Source organism: Agrilus planipennis, unplaced genomic scaffold, assembly GCF_000699045.2.
Source record: "Agrilus planipennis isolate EAB-ADULT unplaced genomic scaffold, Apla_2.0 scaffold100, whole genome shotgun sequence".
NCBI classification, from domain to species: Eukaryota; Metazoa; Arthropoda; class Insecta; order Coleoptera; family Buprestidae; genus Agrilus; species Agrilus planipennis.
Genome location: NW_020442469.1, coordinates 996,623 through 1,016,765, shown reverse-complemented (window position 1 = coordinate 1,016,765; position 20,143 = coordinate 996,623). Strand labels below are relative to the sequence as shown.

The 20,143-nt window shown below is 31.1% G+C and overlaps 6 protein-coding genes across 21 annotated transcripts in view; 3 read left to right on the top strand and 3 right to left on the bottom strand.

Moving 5' to 3' along the window:
- Positions 1–1,476: 1,476 nt before the first annotated feature.
- LOC108736189 (leukotriene A-4 hydrolase) lies at positions 1,477–4,408 on the top strand. Its single transcript, XM_018468519.2, has 10 exons — positions 1,477–1,667; positions 1,753–1,840; positions 1,897–2,012; positions 2,066–2,205; positions 2,256–2,367; positions 2,430–2,498; positions 2,821–3,186; positions 3,254–3,460; positions 3,512–3,656; positions 3,717–4,408. The coding sequence occupies exons 2-10, from the start codon at positions 1,789–1,791 to the stop codon at positions 4,346–4,348; spliced, it is 1,839 nt and encodes a 612-aa protein (XP_018324021.1). The 5' UTR covers positions 1,477–1,667; positions 1,753–1,788; the 3' UTR covers positions 4,349–4,408.
- Positions 4,409–4,771: 363 nt separating this feature from the next.
- Positions 4,772–6,032, bottom strand: LOC108736190 (39S ribosomal protein L13, mitochondrial). 3 transcript variants are annotated; one of them, XM_018468521.1, is made up of 5 exons: positions 5,612–5,909; positions 5,435–5,558; positions 5,226–5,380; positions 4,933–5,169; positions 4,772–4,849 (listed from the first exon to the last, which is right to left on the bottom strand). In XM_018468521.1, exons 1-4 carry the CDS (start codon positions 5,633–5,635, stop codon positions 4,936–4,938), a joined length of 537 nt encoding a protein of 178 aa, XP_018324023.1. In that variant the 5' UTR covers positions 5,636–5,909; the 3' UTR covers positions 4,772–4,849; positions 4,933–4,935. The 3 variants fall into 3 exon arrangements, with proteins under 3 accessions (XP_018324023.1, XP_018324024.1, XP_018324022.1); XM_018468522.1 differs by lacking the exon at positions 4,772–4,849 and adding an exon at positions 5,956–6,032 and having other exon boundaries at positions 4,886–5,169; positions 5,612–5,702; XM_018468520.1 differs by lacking the exon at positions 4,772–4,849 and having other exon boundaries at positions 4,886–5,169; positions 5,612–5,910.
- A 53-nt stretch (positions 6,033–6,085) lies between these two features.
- On the top strand, positions 6,086–9,316 carry LOC108736188 (RNA-binding protein spenito). Its single transcript, XM_018468517.2, has 2 exons — positions 6,086–6,197; positions 6,283–9,316. The coding sequence occupies exon 2, from the start codon at positions 6,344–6,346 to the stop codon at positions 8,522–8,524; it is 2,181 nt and encodes a 726-aa protein (XP_018324019.1). The 5' UTR covers positions 6,086–6,197; positions 6,283–6,343; the 3' UTR covers positions 8,525–9,316.
- A 1,010-nt stretch (positions 9,317–10,326) lies between these two features.
- Positions 10,327–13,200, bottom strand: LOC108736191 (UBX domain-containing protein 6). 2 transcript variants are annotated; one of them, XM_018468524.2, is made up of 9 exons: positions 13,111–13,200; positions 12,821–13,030; positions 12,530–12,772; positions 12,243–12,397; positions 11,710–11,955; positions 11,406–11,563; positions 11,222–11,351; positions 10,614–10,909; positions 10,327–10,473 (listed from the first exon to the last, which is right to left on the bottom strand). In XM_018468524.2, the coding sequence occupies exons 2-8, from the start codon at positions 12,945–12,947 to the stop codon at positions 10,643–10,645; spliced, it is 1,326 nt and encodes a 441-aa protein (XP_018324026.1). In that variant the 5' UTR covers positions 12,948–13,030; positions 13,111–13,200; the 3' UTR covers positions 10,327–10,473; positions 10,614–10,642. The 2 variants fall into 2 exon arrangements, with proteins under 2 accessions (XP_018324026.1, XP_025837169.1); XM_025981384.1 differs by having other exon boundaries at positions 12,833–13,030.
- Positions 13,201–13,759: 559 nt separating this feature from the next.
- On the top strand, positions 13,760–15,514 carry LOC108736192 (nucleoporin SEH1). Its single transcript, XM_018468528.2, has 6 exons — positions 13,760–13,959; positions 14,035–14,191; positions 14,276–14,537; positions 14,601–14,834; positions 14,895–15,052; positions 15,146–15,514. The coding sequence occupies exons 1-6, from the start codon at positions 13,849–13,851 to the stop codon at positions 15,316–15,318; spliced, it is 1,095 nt and encodes a 364-aa protein (XP_018324030.1). The 5' UTR covers positions 13,760–13,848; the 3' UTR covers positions 15,319–15,514.
- An 848-nt stretch (positions 15,515–16,362) lies between these two features.
- The window catches only part of LOC108736193 (probable serine/threonine-protein kinase MARK-A), a 395,028-nt gene continuing 391,247 nt past the window's right edge, over positions 16,363–20,143 (bottom strand). For 8 of the 13 annotated variants that reach the window (XM_025981385.1, XM_025981388.1, XM_025981387.1 and 5 more), the window contains 4 exons: positions 18,996–19,136; positions 18,772–18,947; positions 16,625–16,728; positions 16,363–16,573 (listed from right to left, as the gene is read on the bottom strand). In XM_025981385.1, the coding sequence (XP_025837170.1) occupies positions 16,526–16,573; positions 16,625–16,728; positions 18,772–18,947; positions 18,996–19,136 (469 nt within the window). In that variant the 3' untranslated portion in view covers positions 16,363–16,525. Of the gene's footprint in view, positions 16,574–16,624; positions 16,729–16,756; positions 17,913–18,771; positions 18,948–18,995; positions 19,137–20,143 lie in introns of those variants that run through there. The other 5 variants (XM_018468532.1, XM_018468535.1, XM_018468534.1 and 2 more) reach the window with 5 other exon arrangements.

Sequence of the window (20,143 nt, the reverse complement as noted above, 5' to 3'; positions counted from 1 at the left end):
CAGACAATTTGTTTCAGTGGTTTCCAAATCTGCAGATGCCTGCCTCTTGCAGGTCCAAAATTAAGTGCATAATGTTGCAAACTGAAGATGCTGTTTCTAATTTGTTGGGCAATCTACAGAAACAGGCAAGGAAAAATAATTAATTACTACTTTTAAAACAAGTAAATCAGTAATAATTTAAAGTGACAATGTGAAGATAGAGGTGGACAAGTGGCGGATAAAATAATAGATACATAATGTACTATTCATTAATCAGTAAAATAGTCAGTTGTTATATTGAAAATTTAGATATTATTTACATATTTAATACTTCTTTTTTCGAATCATTTGACTCTCATATTAAAATAAAATAAATGTATAAATAGGATAAGACAAAATTAATAATATCAAGTATTCTCACCTAATATAACTGTAGAATGTAACGTTGCAAAGTTTGCAAGTGTGAAAAACAAACCAAATCCAGGACTTCAGACAAATTGTTTCAGTGGTTTCCAAATCTGCAGATGCCTTATCTCTTGCAGGTCCAAAATTAACTGCATAATGTTGCAAAGTGAAGATGCTGCAATTCGTTCTCATTTGTTGGGCAATCTACAGAAACAGGCAAGAAAAAATAATTAATTACTACTTTTAAAACAGTAATATTTTAAAGTGACAATGTGAATGTAAAAGTAGACAAGTGACAAGACTAGTTCAATTTAATTAAAACTTTTTTTGACTTACTTAGGTATCTACTTTTCAACCACTATTTTAGAAGTGATTCTCAAGATACAGATTTCTCAATATAACGCGGATTAAATCATTTTTACAATATATTCAATATCTTTGCTGTAGATAACTTGGTTTAAATATACATTAATATAGATTAATAGTATTGTAACAACGAATTATTATTTTAGTTACAATAAAATAAATTAAACGTAATTGCAATAGTAACAAAAGATTTAACGTTTAATGACAAAAGAAATTTAACATTAAAGCTAAAAAAATAATAACTTCTTATTGACTTGTGCAATACTAACATGTATTTTTGTTTTTCTTAAGTACCTACAAGTAAACAAAAGATTTATTGGAAATGTAGTCGACACGAACGTAGACATTAAATTATGAATAAGAAAAATTACTTTCTTACTGTTTTTATAAGGTCCAGATTTCTTTTTGAACAAATACATAATATTATAGTTGCAAACTTAGCTTAAATCCGTTCCTTAATGAATAACAGAAAGTAATAACAAAAGCTAAAATATTTGGTGATTGACGGCACCTTGGCTAGTCATGAATTTTAAACCCTTATCAAATTCATACGTGACCGTTGTAAGTTTTTATTTTCTGCCTTTTCATAAATTTTAATGCAACGTGTCATTTAGAAATATGAAATAACATACTACGAACGCTAAATCGTTAAATTTAAAAGTTAAATTGTTTGCCATTTTAAATATAAATATTTTGATAAANATTTTGTTGATAAAGATGTGATTAGCAGCGCACACTAATAAAAGATAAAGCAACACTTGCTGTATTAATAAAATACCAATCGACTATTTTACATGCAAAAAGCAGCAATTTTCACTTATCTCTATCAGTTTATCAAACATAGATTAATTAATCAGACTGATTTATCCCTATCTTAACCTCTAATTTAAAAAGGTGTTCAATGTTCATGTTGACACGTATGTATTTTACCCTAGAATAGAAAAAAATAGAAACAAAAGATTCTTTATAGCAAATATCACTTAAAAAAATTATTTTTTGTAGATTAGTAAAAACACATTACTTAAACACAGTTTTAATATGCCACATTGTGAATTCAGTCCCCTAGATCCTTCATCATACTCAAGACCAGGTAATGAAATTATTACTACAAATTGTCCATAAAGTACTGTTTACCGTGTTTTTTAGATGAAGCCCTTGTTACTAATATTGTATTATCTCTAAACGTTGATTTTAATAAAAGAGCTTTCAATGGAAGTGTAAAACTAGACATTACAAAGGTTAACCCGAAAGCAAAAGAAATTGTAAATCTTTGAATAATAATAATAGCTCATAGTTATAATACAAATAATTGCAGATTTTGGATGTTAAAGACTTAAACATTGTTGACGTTACTGATTATTTTGAAAATCAAAAATTAAAATATGAAATATCTGACCCTTTTGCTGATTTTGGCTCCAAGATGACTGTAGAATTGCCAGAAAACAATAAAACCAGGTAAAAGAAATATTTTTATAATTGCAAACATTTTATATTTTTCGTTTTAGTTATACTTTGCTAATTAATTATTCTACAAGTCCCAATGCTAGTGGTTTACAATGGCTTAAGCCTGAACAAACTCTTGGAAAAAAGCATCCCTTTGTTTTCAGCCAGTTTCAAGTAAATTCATATTAAAAGAAATTCATTTTACAAAGTATTTCTATACATATTTTTTCTTTCAGTCGATTCATGCTCGTTCTTTTCTGCCATGTCAAGATACACCTGGGGTGAAAACAAGGTATACCGCAGAAGTAAGTTATTTCAATATTGATTTGTTTTAATCTGGGTAGATTATCAGTATGCTTGTGATAAGAGTATTCAAAACTGCAAAATATAAAAGTAGGCTCATAAGTTGTAATTTTGAAAACATGTATTACTCTCGAAGATTGATTATGTGCCTAGTTTTTAAGACGATTCTTTTGAAAATTCAATTTTTTACATGTAAAAACGGTTTCATATTGTTTATTAATTTCTTAACAAACTTTTAAAAATAACCAAAAGTTAGCTGCAGATTTTTATAAAATCTTCACCACTTTTTTTCTAAGGATAAAATATTTTCAATTGTAATTATAGGTAGTAGCTCCTTCAGACTTAACTGTGTTAATGTCTGCACTGCGAAATGGAGCGACATCATTGTCAAATAATAAAATACAATTCAACTTTGTACAAAATGTCCCTGTCCCTGCATATTTAATAGCAATTGCAATTGGAGCGTTAAAATCGAAACAAATTGGGCCAAGAAGTCATGTGTGGGCTGAAGAAGATATTTTGGACGCTGCGGCCTACGAATTCGAAGATACAGAAGCAAATCTAAAAACTGCCGAGGACATATGCGGTCCATATGTTTGGAGCATTTACGATTTACTTGTTTTACCACCAAGTTTTCCTTATGGTGGTATGGAAAATCCATGTTTAACTTTTGTAACACCGACAGTAATAGTACGTTTTTTACGTTAACTAAATAACATGTTTAAATAAGATTCACGAAAATATTTTTAATTAACAGGCTGGTGATAAATCCTTGGTGAGTGTTCTTTCTCATGAAATTACTCACAGTTGGTCTGGAAATTTGGTAACAAATCGTAATTTCGAACATTTTTGGCTGAATGAAGGTTTTACAGTTTTTATCGAAAGAAAAATTATAGGACGTCTGTTAGGGAAACAGGAGCAGGACTTTGATGCTCAAAGTGGAACTGCTGAATTAAAGGAAGAAGTATAACACAATTTCTTTTTACCTCAATATGTTTCATAGAAAACTCCTTAGGTAAATCATTTGGGAGCAAATAGCCCTTACACATCTTTAATAATTGATTTAAAAGGAAAAGATCCGGACGATGCTTATTCTAAAGTACCATATGAGAAAGGTCAAACATTTTTACGTTATTTGGAGTTTGTTGTTGGGGGGCCAGGTGAAATAACATTTTATATTTTCTGTACTGAGCTTGTTTAAAATTTTGTTTTGTTTTTAGAAAAATTTGAACCGTTTCTTAGGGATTATTTTAACACCTACAAATACAAGTCGATCGATACTGACATATTCAAGAACCATTTTATGACGTATTTTTCTTCTAATCCCGAAATTTTAAAAGTAGACTGGCAAACGTGGTTACACAGTCCTGGAATGCCACCCATCATTCCTGAATATGATATGACATTAGTTGAAGCTTGCAATGATTTCGTAAAAAAGTTTTTGGGTTGGAATGGAAAGACTGAAGATGCTCCCTTTACTGAAACTGAGTTTAACAAGTATAGCACATTGCAAATGATCCATATTTTACAAGAAATTATGGACAGTACTCCACAAAGCATCGAGAAATTAAAAGCTACTGAAAAAATATTAAAATTCGCTGATAAAAGAAACACGGAAATTAAATGTAGATGGCTAAGAATTTGCTTAAAGGCACATTGGGAGGAAAAAATTGAAGATGCTTTAAATTTCGTCAACGAATATGGAAGAATGAAATACGTGAGACCCGTCTATCGAGAGTTGTATGCTTGGGAAGCATCAAGACAGCGCGCTATAGACAATTTTGTAAAGCATCAAGAGTTTTACATGACTGTTGCTGTTAATGGTTTACGAAAAGATTTGCATCTTCAATAAAATTTGTTGTTGTATATATATAATAATTATACAATTTTAATAAATGTATTTCTATTGCAAGTTTTACTATCAATTTGTAGTAGCATGGCTCAACAATGTTTAAAAATGCAAATCTTTCTTTCTTATTAAACACTCGGCTTGCTTTGTTGTGCCTATGCCCTCAAAAGGTTTACAATTATATTTCCTTAAATAAAAATAGAGCAAATTAATGTCAAAAAGGAAAACGAAATAACTGGAAAAAAGAGGAATAAGGAAGAATAGGTTTGCCTATTAATTAATAAACAAAAAAGAAATTAATGTTAAAAGAAGGGAAAGTTTTCTGAATGTTTAAGTGTCTACAAATAGATTATATATTTATTAGATAATCAATTGTAAAAAAGTTAAAACATCCAATGTTAAATTAGAGTTCACAAAAAAATTAGAAATGTTTCATTGAAAACCCTTAATAAAATTTCCAATGTTTTATTAGTTGGGCGATAGAAAAAAGGACAGGTGCTTCATCTGTCACGCAACAGTAAACAATACCAAAAACAAAAAAAAAGTAAAATTGCTTATTTATTTTTATATGATTTTAAACTACTTACAATTTATCTGATGATATAATCTTTGGGGTAGTCTATAAGTTTTGGAAATTCTTTAACTTCATCTTCTGTATAATGATCCAGTCTTTTAGGAACAGGTCTAATTTGTCTTATTTGATTGGAGATATTTTTCATAACTTCATCAGGAACACTTTCATTGGGAAATAAATGCAACCTCTCCATTGTATATCTTCTTTGTAGATTTCCACGCATATTATGGTAAATTGCCTTTTTCAGTATCTTTAATAACACCAATTAAATAATTTAATCAATGAATTTCTATAACAAAGTTTTACCAATGTTGGGTTCTTTTTATGAAGTTCCCATGCTAGGGTCCATGATGCTCCACCTGGATAACCTGTATGATGGAAATAAACCCTCTTTTTCCATTCATCTCCAGGTAAAGCAATTTCAGAGCAATTAATTACCACTACATGATCTCCACAATCAGCTAAAAACATGTAACTTTAAAAACTCCAATTTTAACATTCTTTTTTTAATCTACCAAGTGGATGATAAATTGGTTTATGTAAGCCCATAAGATACTTTTTTAGAAGAGCTGCGGATTCAAAAGGGTTTTGCCATGTTGCATCATATATATGCCAAATTCTTGCAAAAGTAGCCCATTGCTAAAATGTTTCAGTATGAAATGAGTTTTATGTGTTTAATTCATTGTAATTACCTGAACGCGTTTTAATGCTGACATTTCTACAAGAACCAACAAACAATCACATCAATAATAAATCATTTAGTCACACAAGCTTTAAAGACCACTAAAAGAATAAGAAAAATACATTACGTAGGGTTGAAAACGATGTAGGTTATGTCGGGTTAAAATTTTATTAAAATACAATTAAACGTTAAAGTAGTTGCGTTCATATGTTCATTCGTACAAAGCATACACGTTCAGTTTTTTCATCTTTTCTTAAGCACGAGTAGGTACACTCATCACAACTTATTGAAAAAGCCGAAGTATATTAAATGAATTAATTAGATTAATACGATCTGAGCATAAAATTATATTACTTTTGGTTTATATCAAAATGTAATATAATGGACTGCCACTTAACTACTACTTGAGTCAAATGAGCTGCGTAATGTCACTGTTTCCTTTTCCGCCAGAGGACATTGGAGGACATCAAACGTCGTCAAACGGAAAAAGGCGACATATTGATTGTTGGTTGTCGTTTGTTGAGAGTGAGGGGCGTTTTTATTAATAATTTTGGTTTTAACGGATTGAGTACACAGTGTTGTGTAGTTTTTTAAAAGTATGTTTTCTTGTTTTATTTTTCATAAAATATTGTTTGGTGCTAATTAGAGTTTAGCATGGGTGTTATTGTGATGTGTTTTCAGGATAGGTGTCACAGGAGTTCGTGTCATCCATTGTGTAGTCGTATAGCAGTGCAGACCGCGTATGATAGGCTCTGGGAGGGACAAAATAACAATAAGGATACATAATATGAAGAGAAGTAGTGATAGAGACACCCCTCCGCGTAGTAAAAGGTCTCGTTCAAGTATGGGTCGTTATGATGACAGTTCTGATGAAAGAATTACTCCTGATCGCATTAGACGTCGTAGAAGTCGATCCCCAAGTCCGCGGGCACGGTATATTTCTCCCCATCGTGACGAATATCTACGTCCTCCAGAAAGGGCGTATCCGTATAAAGTACTGTGCGTGAGTGCATTGCACCCGAAGGCCAGCGACGAAGTTATTAAAGATACTCTTTATCGTGAATATAAGAAGTATGGAGATCTTAGTATAAGAATAGCTCATGATTTAGATGAACGAGTAGCATACGTTTGTTTCCGTAGTCCAGAAGATGCTAGGGATGCCAAACACGGTAAACCACGTATAATTATTTATGATAAGGTAGCAGTTGTCGATGCTGTCTATGAAGTACCAAGAGCTTCTAACGATTTGTACCGAGGAAGACCGCGTTCTATTAGTCCGGAGTATGATCGCCATTATTATGCAAGATCACCAGGACCGGAACGTTTACGTCCAATTGATAGGTACGATCGAGCTTATGGTCCTCCTCCAGGTGTACCACTTCACCGAGAACCATATAGACGTGAAGCTATACCAGCAGCACACCATGATTATCTGGCACGCCCTCCTGTACATCATGGTCCCCCACATATGCCTCCAGGTCATGCATATGGCCCACCTCGTCCTCGTCCTCCTTTTGAAAAGACAGAAAACAAGAAAGACAAATTTCCAAATTATTTACACCATATTGCTCCTGAAGATGATCCTCTGGCAACAAGAACACTTTTCGCTGGGAACTTGGAAATCAATATAACAGAAGAAGAATTAAGAAGAATCTTTGGAAGATACGGTATTGTAGAGGATATAGATATTAAGCGTCCTCCACCAGGTACAGGTAATGCATTTGCATTTGTTCGCTTCCAAACATTAGATATGGCTCACCGAGCTAAAGTAGAGTTGTCAGGTCAGTATATCGGTAAATTCCAATGCAAGATAGGCTATGGAAAAGTCACACCAACGACACGTATTTGGGTTGGTGGCTTAGGTCCATGGACTTCAGTCCCACAATTGGAAAGAGAATTTGATAGATTTGGTGCAATAAAGAAAACTGATTATGTAAAAGGTGACAATCATGCCTATATTTTATATGATAGTATTGATGCAGCCACTGCAGCTGTAAAAGAAATGCGAGGATTTCCATTGGGAGGTCCTGAACGCCGTCTGCGAACTGATTTTGCAGATGTGAATCCGCCATTGCCATATCATCGTCCAAAAGGAGGCCCATATGGGCCTGATGAATTAGATTATAGAAGAGCTGATTATGGCTACGACCCTCTCGATGAAAGTAGTTATAGATACCGGGGACGTCCTGTTTATTCTGAACGTCGAGGAGGAAGCAGAGGTCCTTACAGATATCCCGATGGATATCCTGAAGATGAAATTGCACGCAGACCTCTAGAACCGGATTATGATAGGCATCGTTCAAATTCACGAGGCATAGACAGATCGCGTTCCAGATCTCCACGTAGATCTATCGATTCAGATTCAGATAGTGGTTCCAGAAGGGCAGGTCTGCTTGCTTCTAGTAGAACTTTACCAGAAGTAGCCAGAAAATGTTCGACGATATGGCAGGGTGCACTTATTCTCAAAAATTCTCTGTTTCCGGCTAAATTTCATTTGTTGGATGGTGACACTGATATTGTTGAAGGATTAATGAAAGACGAAGATGGTAAACATCAGTTGCGAATCACGCAAAGATTGCGTCTAGATCAGCCAAAACTTGAAGATGTACAAAAACGTATATCTAGTGCGAGCTCTCACGCTATATTTTTGGGCCTTGCTGGTTCAACTGCTTCTGTTACAAATGAAGATACCAATGTGCAAACAAGGCCGTTGCGCAATTTAGTTTCCTATTTAAAACAAAAAGAAGCAGCTGGTGTTATATCATTGTTAAACAAAGAAACAGAAGCGACAGGGGTTCTGTATTCTTTCCCTCCTTGTCCCTTCTCTACTGAACTCCTAAAACGATCCTGTCCCAACCTGTCTGATGAAGCCATAAAAGAAGATCATCTTGTAATTGTTGTGGTACGTGGTGGCACTGCCTAAACCTTTTTCCCTTTCTAATTACTGCTTAATAGCAATTTGCATTTTTATTTTATCATTTATTTTTTACGTATCATTTTTGTGAAATTTTATTTATTTTAATTGCACAGTTCTTGAACGATTTAGGTGTTGATGTTATACAGTGACTAAACAACAGTAGTATTTTAAGAGTAGAGAGAAATGTGTATGATAAAAGATAGGATAGAATTATCTAATATAATTTGAGTTATTTCAGGAAATTGGTGAGCAACGTTAGATTTGTGAAGTTTTTGATAACTAAAGATGCATTGTGTCAGTTATCTAAAATGGATTAACAGTTTGTTAGTGTGCTCATACTGATCTGATGGAGATGTTTAATTGAGCAGTAAATTTTTTATACTTACATTATAACAAACATGTTTCAGATAGTGAAGTGGATAGTTTAGTGCTACAGTTCTTTCTCATAAATTTTGTTTTGCTTTTCTTTTTTATTTTCTTTAGTTTTGTGATACTTTTAATATTTTTGTGGGAATTTTGAGTTCTTATCTGACAACAGTAAAAATGTGAAAGGACTGTAAAGAGTACCTTTTTACGTATTGATTAATTGAAGTGTAATGTAGTGACTATAACATTGTGTTAATATTGTTAAAAAAACATTAAGTGTAGGAGTTGAAAAATTAACAGTGTTCTAAGGTCTTGTATCGCAAAACTATTGTAATAGACTTAGACAAACAGATTGGATCTTTAAATATGATAAAAAAAACTTGGTGTGATAAAAGTGGATTTGTGAAACAAATAGATTCGATTTTTAAAAGACTTGTGTTTGTTTTTTGTGTTGTGTAGACAAGGTTTATTTTCAGTTAAGCTGCTTAAGTTGTTTAAATAATAAGGTGTAAAAAATAGTGGAGTGAGAGGAAATCAATGAAGTTAAAGGTAGATAATATTGTCAAAATTCAATGTGCTTTTCTTGCGATTGTTGTCTTTTTCATAATGCCTTATAAGCTTGTAATGGCGAAAAATTAGAAAAAACAAGTAAATGTTGTAATTGAATTAAAGAAACTTCTAGTGCCCTGCAGAAAGTGACTACTGGTTTGTCATCATTTTATGTCAGGTATGGAACCAACAATTTTTTTTTTTTACCAAAAAAGCATCACTACATTTACTAAAATTTTAAAACTGAATAAAAGAATATTGATGATCAGTTTGAAGTAATTTAATTAAGAATTGAAAATGAAATAATTAACTTACATGTTCTTGAAAAGGTAGATACGTGGTTTCATTTGAATCCTGAAAAAAGTTAAATTTATAGTTTTTTAAATAAAATTCGTGTACAATTTGTATATATGAGATAGCTAACATTTTGTCATTTTAGAAAGAATGTATCAGAGAACTCTGAATAAAGTAATATTTGTAATAACATTATTGACTTTTCTTTACTATTTATATTTGAAAAACATTAGAATGAAACACTCAATAATATTCAATAAATATGCTTCTGAAAAGTATTTTATTCATACTTCATACGAAAGATATCTACCAGAAAAGCTCAATGCAAAAAGTATAAAAAAATGCAACACCTTAACAGATATATTTTAATTGAACAAATTACATACTCATATTTTACATAAATAAATTATTAAGGTAATATAAATTCAGATTGTGTAGACTACAGTGATCACAGAAGAATTAAGTGTAAATAGGTAGGTGTTTAGGATGTATACGTCAAGTAAAAAATGTTCAGACAGTTTATATACGATTATAATGTTTTTTTTAGTCTACTGTCCCTTAATTGCTTTGTAAGTGTATAAATTTGAATAACTGCACAATAAATTCTAATTCTTATATTCTTCAACATCATAATTCTTACCATTTACAATTATTTTTTCAGCAATTATTTCTTTACATTTAAACATCCAAAGGCAACCAATAACCATTAAATACCTCTCCATTTACAATTCCGGGAAAAGATGGTACTTATAAAAAAAAAATTAAAACGCACTGTATATTTTCTGTTTCAATCTAGTATACATGCTAATTTAAACTGAACTATTCTTATTACTTATAAATCAAAAAATGTGCAAATATTTGTAATTTAAAATCAAAATAGTCTTACCTTTTTTCACTTACAGAAAGCATAAATGTTTACATTGACTGCATAAGCATCATTATTTCCGGTTTGAGGAACGTGTTACTAATCTTTGCCATTTGATTAGCAATAAGAGGATCCCATTGAAATGTTAGGATAACTGCAGGAACTAATTTCAGTTGGAAAAAGGTACTGCTATAGTCTGATTCTTCGAACTTCTGGCCTGTTGGAGATGTTAATATGAAAGGAGCATCTGAGTTCTCTAAATTTTCCTTTACAAAATTGACTGCCTCCTCGAATTTTTCATAAACAGAAAATGTACCCTGGAATTTTTAAGAAGTAAATGCTGGTAGATACAGAATGAGTAATGAACAATAAATCAATATTTTTTATGCTGGCAATGACAACTATCTAATGTAAAATGAAAATGAATATTTTCTTACAAAAAGATCAGACAAAGAAATGAGACTGGACTCTTTTTAAAAGTGAAATATTTTAATGACGTAGTTTGTTTAAATACAACATACACTTAATATCTTGAAAGCAAATTCAAAAAAGAGTATTGTACTAATAATGACAATTTTAATCAAATCTGGTATCAAACAAATACATAAAATTACAGAGAAAATTATTACCTGTAGATATAAACCATCTGGAAATCGCACTCTAATTAGTGTGAACTTATATTTTCTAATTTCCTTAGATTCATCTTTTTCTCGCATAGCTTTTGTTCGAAGTTGCATCTGCTTTTCCATAGCTTCTGTTCTGTAACATGAAGAAATTTATTACATAATGAGTTTTTTGAATATCAATTACTACCTCAGCTGCATTTCTCGTTTTAATTCATCTGCTGTTAGTGCATAAAAATCAGGTGGGAGTTCAACCCTTCTTGCTGCTTGAGCTGGTGAAAGAACTTGCAAATTTCTGTCCAACTCAAGTTCTATTCTATCTTCTGAATTCAGTGCATCTTTGAGGAACTAAAAAAAAAATGCAAAATCAAATAATTAGATTTTACAAAAATGAAATAAGATTACATTTAAAGTACATACATTTTTTACAAAATTTTAACTTAGTACTAGATGAATATATTTTAGAACTGAAGTTAAACTGCATTTACATTTACCTCCAAAGTTTCTATTCCTTCTACATTTTCTTTCTCAAATACCCAGAAGTCTTCTTTATTTCCATTATGCTCCAATTCCTTAATTTGAAAACCTGCTGCATGTAACAGTTCAGTTGCACCTAACAGGGGAGTGACTTTTTCTTTGAAAGTATTGTTGGAGCATCGAATTTTATGGTATTTTACTTCTTCTGGATTATTTATAATATTGTCTAAGTATTTAGATAGTATTTCTATTCCTTCTTTTACCTACATTAAGTAAAAAAAGTATTAAAATACTTTAGAATGACATTAATTAGGATCAAGAGTAACTAGTTTATCTTGCAAACAATAGTTCAGAGTTTTCTAGTAGAGTTTGTTTAGAAGATATAATACTAATGTAAGTCTCAATTGGAGTAGGTGAGTATAACGGAGAATAATTAGAGGGAGTTTTAATGTAGGATTGTTTCAATCACAAATTCTATTGCATGCTGTTAGAATTATTAATACAAAGTAGTTTCTTTATTTATTGCAGTTGTAACAAAAAAATGTCATACCTTTGTTTTGTTGTAATTGCATGAATTTATTATCAAACATGCTGTTAAACCTCTTTCTTCTTCCAACTGGTTGAACAAAAACTCCTTTATTTTTCCTCTCCACTCTTCTTTTGTTAAAATTTCATCATTTATTATTGGGCAGCGAAAGTAAACACCTGCAACAGTTTATTTACTTTGTTAATTTAATTCAATTAACAGGCATGTTCTATCACTATTTTTTTTAAATCTTTTATACTATTTAAATGAAACAATTTATATTATTGAAAATAATAAGAGTAGTATTTTACCTTTAACTGCTAGATGAGATGATGCAATAGGTTCACTTTCAGTTGGTTTGCTTGCAACTGATGGCTGTTTCTGTTTATTTTCAGCATCTAATTCCTTTTTAACTTGTGCCTGAATTGCTGCCAAAGACGTATTAAATGCAGGATTCTGTTTTCTTTGCTGACTTTGTACTCTTAACAATGCTGCTTCAGCAGCTTGTCTGCGAGCTTCTGAAGGTTCTTGTTTAGATGGAGTCTTATAATCACCTTAAAAATCTGGTATTTATTTTAACCAATAACATTAAAAATATTTACTTTTGACCTTACTGGGTATATTAACCGATGATGACGATGACGAATCTAGTCTATGGCCCGGCCCTGCTAGCTTAAACTTTGCATCAACTTTTTTCTTGGCAAAAAACTTCTTAATTTTGTCAGCCATCTCTTAAATTCTAGGTGAATGTTCTTTAGGCAATTTTAATTTAGAAACACTTGATCTTAAATCTTCAATAGCTTTAGAAGTAGCTGAAAAATGCAAACAGAAATTATATGATTAACTTTAAATGCAGTAAGTAAACTAAAAAAGCAATACGGTTATGTTATACCTACGTGGCTTCATAAAACGTACACAAATACGTTTACCGTATATTTTCCAGGAAAAAAATATTAATAATAAGTTTAAAAGTAAAAACGCTGTAAACGTTTTCACAAGTTTCCACTGGAACTCATCAAATTCGACTGATAACGGAAATGTCTCGTATGTCAATAAACCTACAGGACTCTCACGGAGGATTGTAGTTGTTCCAAAAAATAGTGCTGTTATATTACTCCAATATATTTCAAGCGATTCAGTTAAAGAGGAATTTAGAATTGAACTTATTATATTCGAAAACATAACGCATTTATGGGCCGTTAAATCACCTGACTCAATTTCTACTAATTTCTATTTTCTACAAAAATTTTTTTATCTACAAGAAGCGACATCTAGAAAAACAAAGTAAGTTATAATTTACTATTTTACTAGTGATTAGGGAATCAGCCGGATTATTTATGTATAATTAATTATTATTATACTTACGTATTCTAAATTTTAAGAATAAAAGTATGAATTGATACACAACAAAAATTCGTACACTTAGCTACCATTATTATAATACGAATCAATTAACTTGCAGTTGCAACTTGAATATGATAAGTAATTTGGCCTACAAACAATGGTACTTTATTCACTATAGACAATTTATTTACTTCATTCATAACCTTCAAAATTTTGGCCGGTGAGGTTAGAAGTTGTTATTGTCAACAGTTTGTTTTAATATATTATTTCTTACGTCCCTGTAATCATGTTTGAAGCAGAAGAAATAAATGCAGAACACAAAGATTTAATACACGATGTTGCTTATGATTTTTATGGGCAGCGAATGGCAACATGCTCAAGTGACCAGTACGTTAAAGTAAGAAAGTCCAATATTTTCATTTCTTAAACAACACACTTTTTTAAGTAAATATTATTAATAAGGTTTTTTAAGGTATGGGACCAAAATCATGAAGGACGATGGATTCTCACTTCAAGTTGGAAAGCTCACAGTGGATCTGTATGGAAGGTGACATGGGCTCATCCTGAATTTGGACAAGTTCTAGCAACCTGTTCATTTGATCGCACTGCAGCTGTTTGGGAAGAAATAGGTAATTATTTCATTTAGTTTGTCACGCAAAATAAGTAATCAAAGCATACAATATATACAGCTTTGTTTGCTTTGCTTATCATAGTTGGAGAAACTCCTGGTCCAGGAGAAAGAGGCAGCAGACATTGGGTAAGAAGAACTAACTTAGTGGACTCAAGAACTTCAGTAACTGATGTCAAGTTTGGCCCCAAAACTCAAGGATTGCAGTTAGCAACATGTTCAATAGATGGTATAATTCGAATTTATGAAGCTCCAGATGTCATGAATCTTAGCCAATGGACTTTACAGCATGAAGTTCAATGTAAACTTTCCTGTAGTTGTTTAAGTTGGAATCCGAGCCTATCAAAGTAAGCAAAATGTAAAAGTCATTGTTCTGGCATTAAAAAATTGATAATTTGTTGTTTTTGCAGGTCCCTTCCTCAAATGCTTGCAGTAGGAAGTGATGATAGCAATCCTGCTAATGGTGGGAAGGTTTTCATATTTGAATACAGTGAAAATATCAGAAGATGGACAAAAATTGAAACAATAAACACAATAACTGATGCAGTTCATGACATATCATTTTCACCAAATTTGGGTAGAAGTTTTCACTTATTGGCAGTTGCAACCAAAGATGTTCGAATTATAAGTTTGACACCGATTCAGTAAGCAAACATTTTTTTTGTAATATTATTAATTTTTAATTTTCAATATTATATTTTTAGTGATCAAGCCAGTATCCAAAGCGGCTTAACAAAACTGAGTGTTCAAACTGCAGCTCAATTTGAAGATCATGCCAGTACTGTTTGGAGAGTTTGCTGGAATATTACTGGAACTATTTTGGCATCAAGTGGTGATGATGGTTGTGTCAGAATGTTCAAAAGTGAGTGTTCAGTTTTTTTTTTTCAGAAAGATCCATTTAACTTTTTATGTAATATTAACGTTGGGGATTTTTTCTTTCACTTCTTGTTTTCAGTGAACTACATCAATACTTGGAAGCCAATTGCTGTGCTAAAAGGTGATGGTTCAAATTTATCAAATGAAAATCAAAAATCTATGGCATCGTCTACAGGGGCTCCAGTTTCACAGACAGCGAGATATTACAAACTTGGTACCATTTCATCATCTCGCGAGGTTCCGTGGCATTAATTAAGACTTCTTATTTATTGTTAGTTAATTTCCTTCTTTGGTATGAATGATTGTAGGTTGCAGCGTTTAAGTAAAACAATAAATTAATAAATTGCCTTCTTGTTTATGTTAGGCACATTTTATAATTAAAATTATTAGTTTTAGGTATCTGAATCTGTATGTTAAAATATGGCTAATAAAATCCTAAAGGACAATTGTCTTAAAAAAAAATAATCTTTTATTTTTTTAAAGAGCCCATCTTTGGTTTTTATTGAATGATTGCTATTTATACATAAAAAAAATAATTAGAAAATTTATCATTATTGTGTTATTAGTAAAGACAATTAACATTCTACAAACAAATTATTGTTATTTTGCAATACTATTTTTTTTTTTAATTTTTAAGTCCCTAGTATTGAAGAAACAGTCAAAAAATATTTAAAAAAGAGTAACTTTGATACAGAGCAAGAATGTAAATGCAAATATGCGCAGCTGCCGATTACTTTATGATGAGGCAGAAGTAGAAACTCCTCCCCTTTACTTTACTGACAAGGAGTGAATAGAATTCAGTAAATTAATTTAAGTAATATCATGAATATTAGAAAAAAGAGCAGTAAAACAGCAAAAAACAAAGTCGTAATAGCGTTGAAGCTTGCTGTTCTTTTTGAAAATCATTAAACCGCTTTTAGGTTCATAAATAATTTTTGAAGTGTCCTTATGTGAGCTGAGCATTCACTGTGGTAATTTTAATTCAGCGAAAACTTCAATAGGTAAGAAGCAAACTTTCAGTTACACATAAAATTTGAACACGCAAGACACTCTTTAGACAACCGAAACTACCAGCTTCTCCAGCGTCTATCACGTGCTTATTCATTAGAAGTAAAATAAAAAAAAANTAAATATAATAAATTTAGAACGGTTTCACTATAATTAAAAATATAAATTTTTGAAATTAAAACTTTTGGTAAATACATGAAAAAATTTATATAAAATCCTCACTTATTTTGTATCACTATTTTAATGTATAGGGGAATCTAAATATTGTAAAACATGAAAAAACAGTTATTCTCTAAATTGCTTTACATGTGTTTATTTATATTTACTGACAATCAGTTTCAAGGTTTTGACCAATATCAAATTTCTCAAGTTATCACTAACTAATTCATAAGTTTTTATTTTCAATGACTACGATATTGCGTTATGTATTCTAAAAGTTCGGCACCACAGGTCATTTTTTTAAAACATTTTCACCAGGCTGACCCTGTATCAGCTTCAGCTAAAATTGAAAAACGTTAGTGAATTATTTCAGGGTAAACACCTTACTTACATATTGCAATTTCTCGGGAATATTGTTCACAACGTACCCTGCAATAGATCTTGCTATTGGTTCGTTCAAGAAGTTTTTAAGGACGTTTGGTGATTTAAAATTAGCTGCCAAAAATATGATGTCATAAATTTTGTGTAATAATAATCAACATACTAATTAAAACCATACTGGTTTATTTTGATATTTTTACTAAAATATCAACCGTGCAAATAAAGTTATTTTAATTTAATGGTAATCTTTTAAACCGCCAGAATCTGTAGATAAATAGTAAGTGTCACTTTTACCTTGTCTTTAAGAACTTTGTATTTTTTAAATAAATGGGAACTCTAGAATCCTTTATTTAAAAACTTTTTCATGTTTCTTAATGGATTGTAATTACTAAACTGTACTAAAAATATGATGACAAAAAAAAATCTTAGCTTTTCTTTCGTGTGATAAGTTTTCAAATATAACTCTAGAAATATAAACAGAACGCATAATGATTTTGAGTTTAAGATATGTGTGGCAGAATGACGCAATTAATTGTGATAACCTTTCTAATGAGCAGATGAAGCTAACTAAAATTTATGAGCTTTCAAAGAATTTCATAACGCGCAAAGCTGTGGTCGGAAGAATATTAGCGAATTTGGAATAAAATTCAGATTATTACAAAAAATACTGATGCCAATTTTTAATTATGTTTTATTTTAACTGTTAGCAATCAGCATTAATTTCTGTGTAAAATTATTTGAAGAACAGTTCAAGCTGTATCAAAATCGGTTAAGCCGTTTTCGAAATATTTGCATTTTAAAATTCAGAGTATTATTTAATTTAGCGCCACTGTGGGGTTCAATGAACCCGGCGCTACCGATTACCAGTTTGTTTTTATTTCTCGGAAAACCGCATTCCTGAGGAAATCCCTGCTACTACTTGACCTAGTTATTTATCTGCTTTTGATTGGCTGACGACAGCTGTCATTCTCGAAAGCCAATCAGATTTCAAAATTGCATTAGGTTAATAATGATCAAGAGATGAGTCAGTAGCTTTTGCGCTGTTGTAGGAAGTGTATCGCTGCGCTCTCCGAATATTTATTTATTACGTAAAAGGCTACAAAATATTTAAGAGGATATAAATAAGTTCTATATGAATAATAAAATACTTTTAAATAACAATGTATAGATTTCTTACGCACTCTTATATTTACAAGCTCTAATTCTTTTATGTTTTCCTCAGATTGTTATTTCAACATTCAACATTGGCGATTTTTCTCTTGATCTACCATCGAAAATATGCCAAAAATATCATGCTCCTAAAATTTTACACTTAATAATCTAAAGTAAATATTGCTGCAACGATAGAGCGATATAAGTATTTGTGGCATTCATAGCTTCGAAGAAGAATGAAAAAATAAGAGCTGCTAATTTTGTTCCTATTTTTATCTCTTAAAATTCTGAGTCTAAATAAAATTGTCCCACCTACCCATGTATTTTAATGAAGTGGATGAATAAAACTTTATGTTTCAAAAACATACACATCGTATAGAGATAAAAATCAAGGAATGAAACTAAAAGATTTGATCAAAATCTATCCAGTAGTTTTTGTATAATGCGTGTACATCAACGCACTTTTACATCGTTTTATTTATATGTATAGAAGATACGTCTTTGAAAGCTCATGTTTATTTTTACTAATCGAGAATGTTAATAACGAAAAATTTATTACGGGACAATTATTTTAAATCGGTGGCGACCATTCAAGAGAATTAGATGAAAAGTTTCTTTACTTATTTTCTGAATAGTATCAAGATTTATTTCTCTCACAATATGTTTATTATATTTTCTTTTTGTTTTAGAGAGTACCTAAAAAGGTATACAACATTATCGCATTTGCTTCGAACGCTTTCTTTTCTAATGCTAAGTAGCCGTTGTAATGACTTTAACAGGGAAGAGATCGCGGCGGGTCGACCAGTCTACTGCACCTGTACATTTTTTTTTTTTGCTCTGGGACTTTGAGAATACTTATTACATCTACGCTTAGCTCGAAATATTCATATAGTTATACACACTTTATGTGTTTATCTGTTAGCTTTTCTCGATTTTTGTAACTGTGTACTTATTTTTGATGCCATTAGACGCTATTGGTTTACAACAAAGTAACACTGTTAATACCTGCTGTTTTAATGGTTCCGCCCGGTACGTCTCCCCTTGCCAGATTTAGTTTCTTTATAGTAGCTGTCGACGCCTTGGACATAGTTAGTGCGGTATTTCTTTGATTTATCAGAGCAGACGTAATAGTTGTTACACCTTTCGTTGGAGTACTCTGAGTTTTCATAACTGGTAACAAACTAAATATCATTCGAATATCAGACAAACGTTTTAACCTTTAGACATACCTTCTTCTTTTAACCGTACGATCTTGAGGACTTACGAACTTAAGCGGGGGTCCAGTGAGGGGCCTAAAGTATTTTTGATTTGGGTCCAAGTTACATTTATTATCCTTCGTAACGTTTGCACTATGAATTCTCTGGTAATCACTGTTGCAAAAATTTAAAATAAGGAAAATTTTAAATAATTCAACTAATACATTTAAGGAAATTGTTTGCGATTTTGTTTAAAGGACGTAGTAAAAATGAGCAAATAAGTAAGACGCACTTAATATATTGTTGAAATAGTGTGACTTTTGGTCGTCCTGGGTGAAACGGATATAGTGACAAAAAAAGTATAAAGTCACAATAATTTTCCGGTTAACAAATACACAGAATAGGCACCACAGCCGACTGACTAACTCAACTTTTAATTTGCACTTTGCATCAACGTTACAGTTGAGTGTTTTCACACCGAAATGTTAGTTTCAGCTTTAGTTAAAAATATAACTATTATTGCAATTTCGAAAATTCTTAATTCTCACTGTGTGAAAAAAAACTATAAAATAGCGTAACACACTCAAGATTGAAATCTATTTTTTATGCTATTTTAGCTTAAATAGTGCATTTAATTCCAATACCTATCTAAAACCGTCACGGAAGAAGAAAAAAGAAAATGATTTTGATTTCAATATTGAAAAAGAAAATAGGAAATACATATATCTACGTAAGTTATCATAAATTGTGTTAAAAAACAGTTATGTCATGATTTTTTTGCAAAAAAGAGATCTTAATAACGAAATAAAAATTTTAATTCAACTGAATAAAAAAAGTTTTTTTAATATCCTTTTCTTTATAAACTTATACAGTTTTTTGAAATAAGGGGGTATAGTTTCCTATAGGTATGTTTTTACCTAAATCCTAACATAATAATTAAACTATAAACTCCGCTTACTAAAACATCCAAAAGAAAATATTTTTGAGCAACTATAAACAGAATCTTTAAAAGTATGACGATGTAGGTAATTATTTTAAATTTTCAAATCCATACTTTCAGTTATTCCTTTGTTCTTTTTTGTGATATTTACCACCGGTGTTTAATTGTTATAACAAAACAAACTAACCGAAATACTTTTAATCTCAGGGTATAAATACATATTTTGGATTAATTTCTTAGC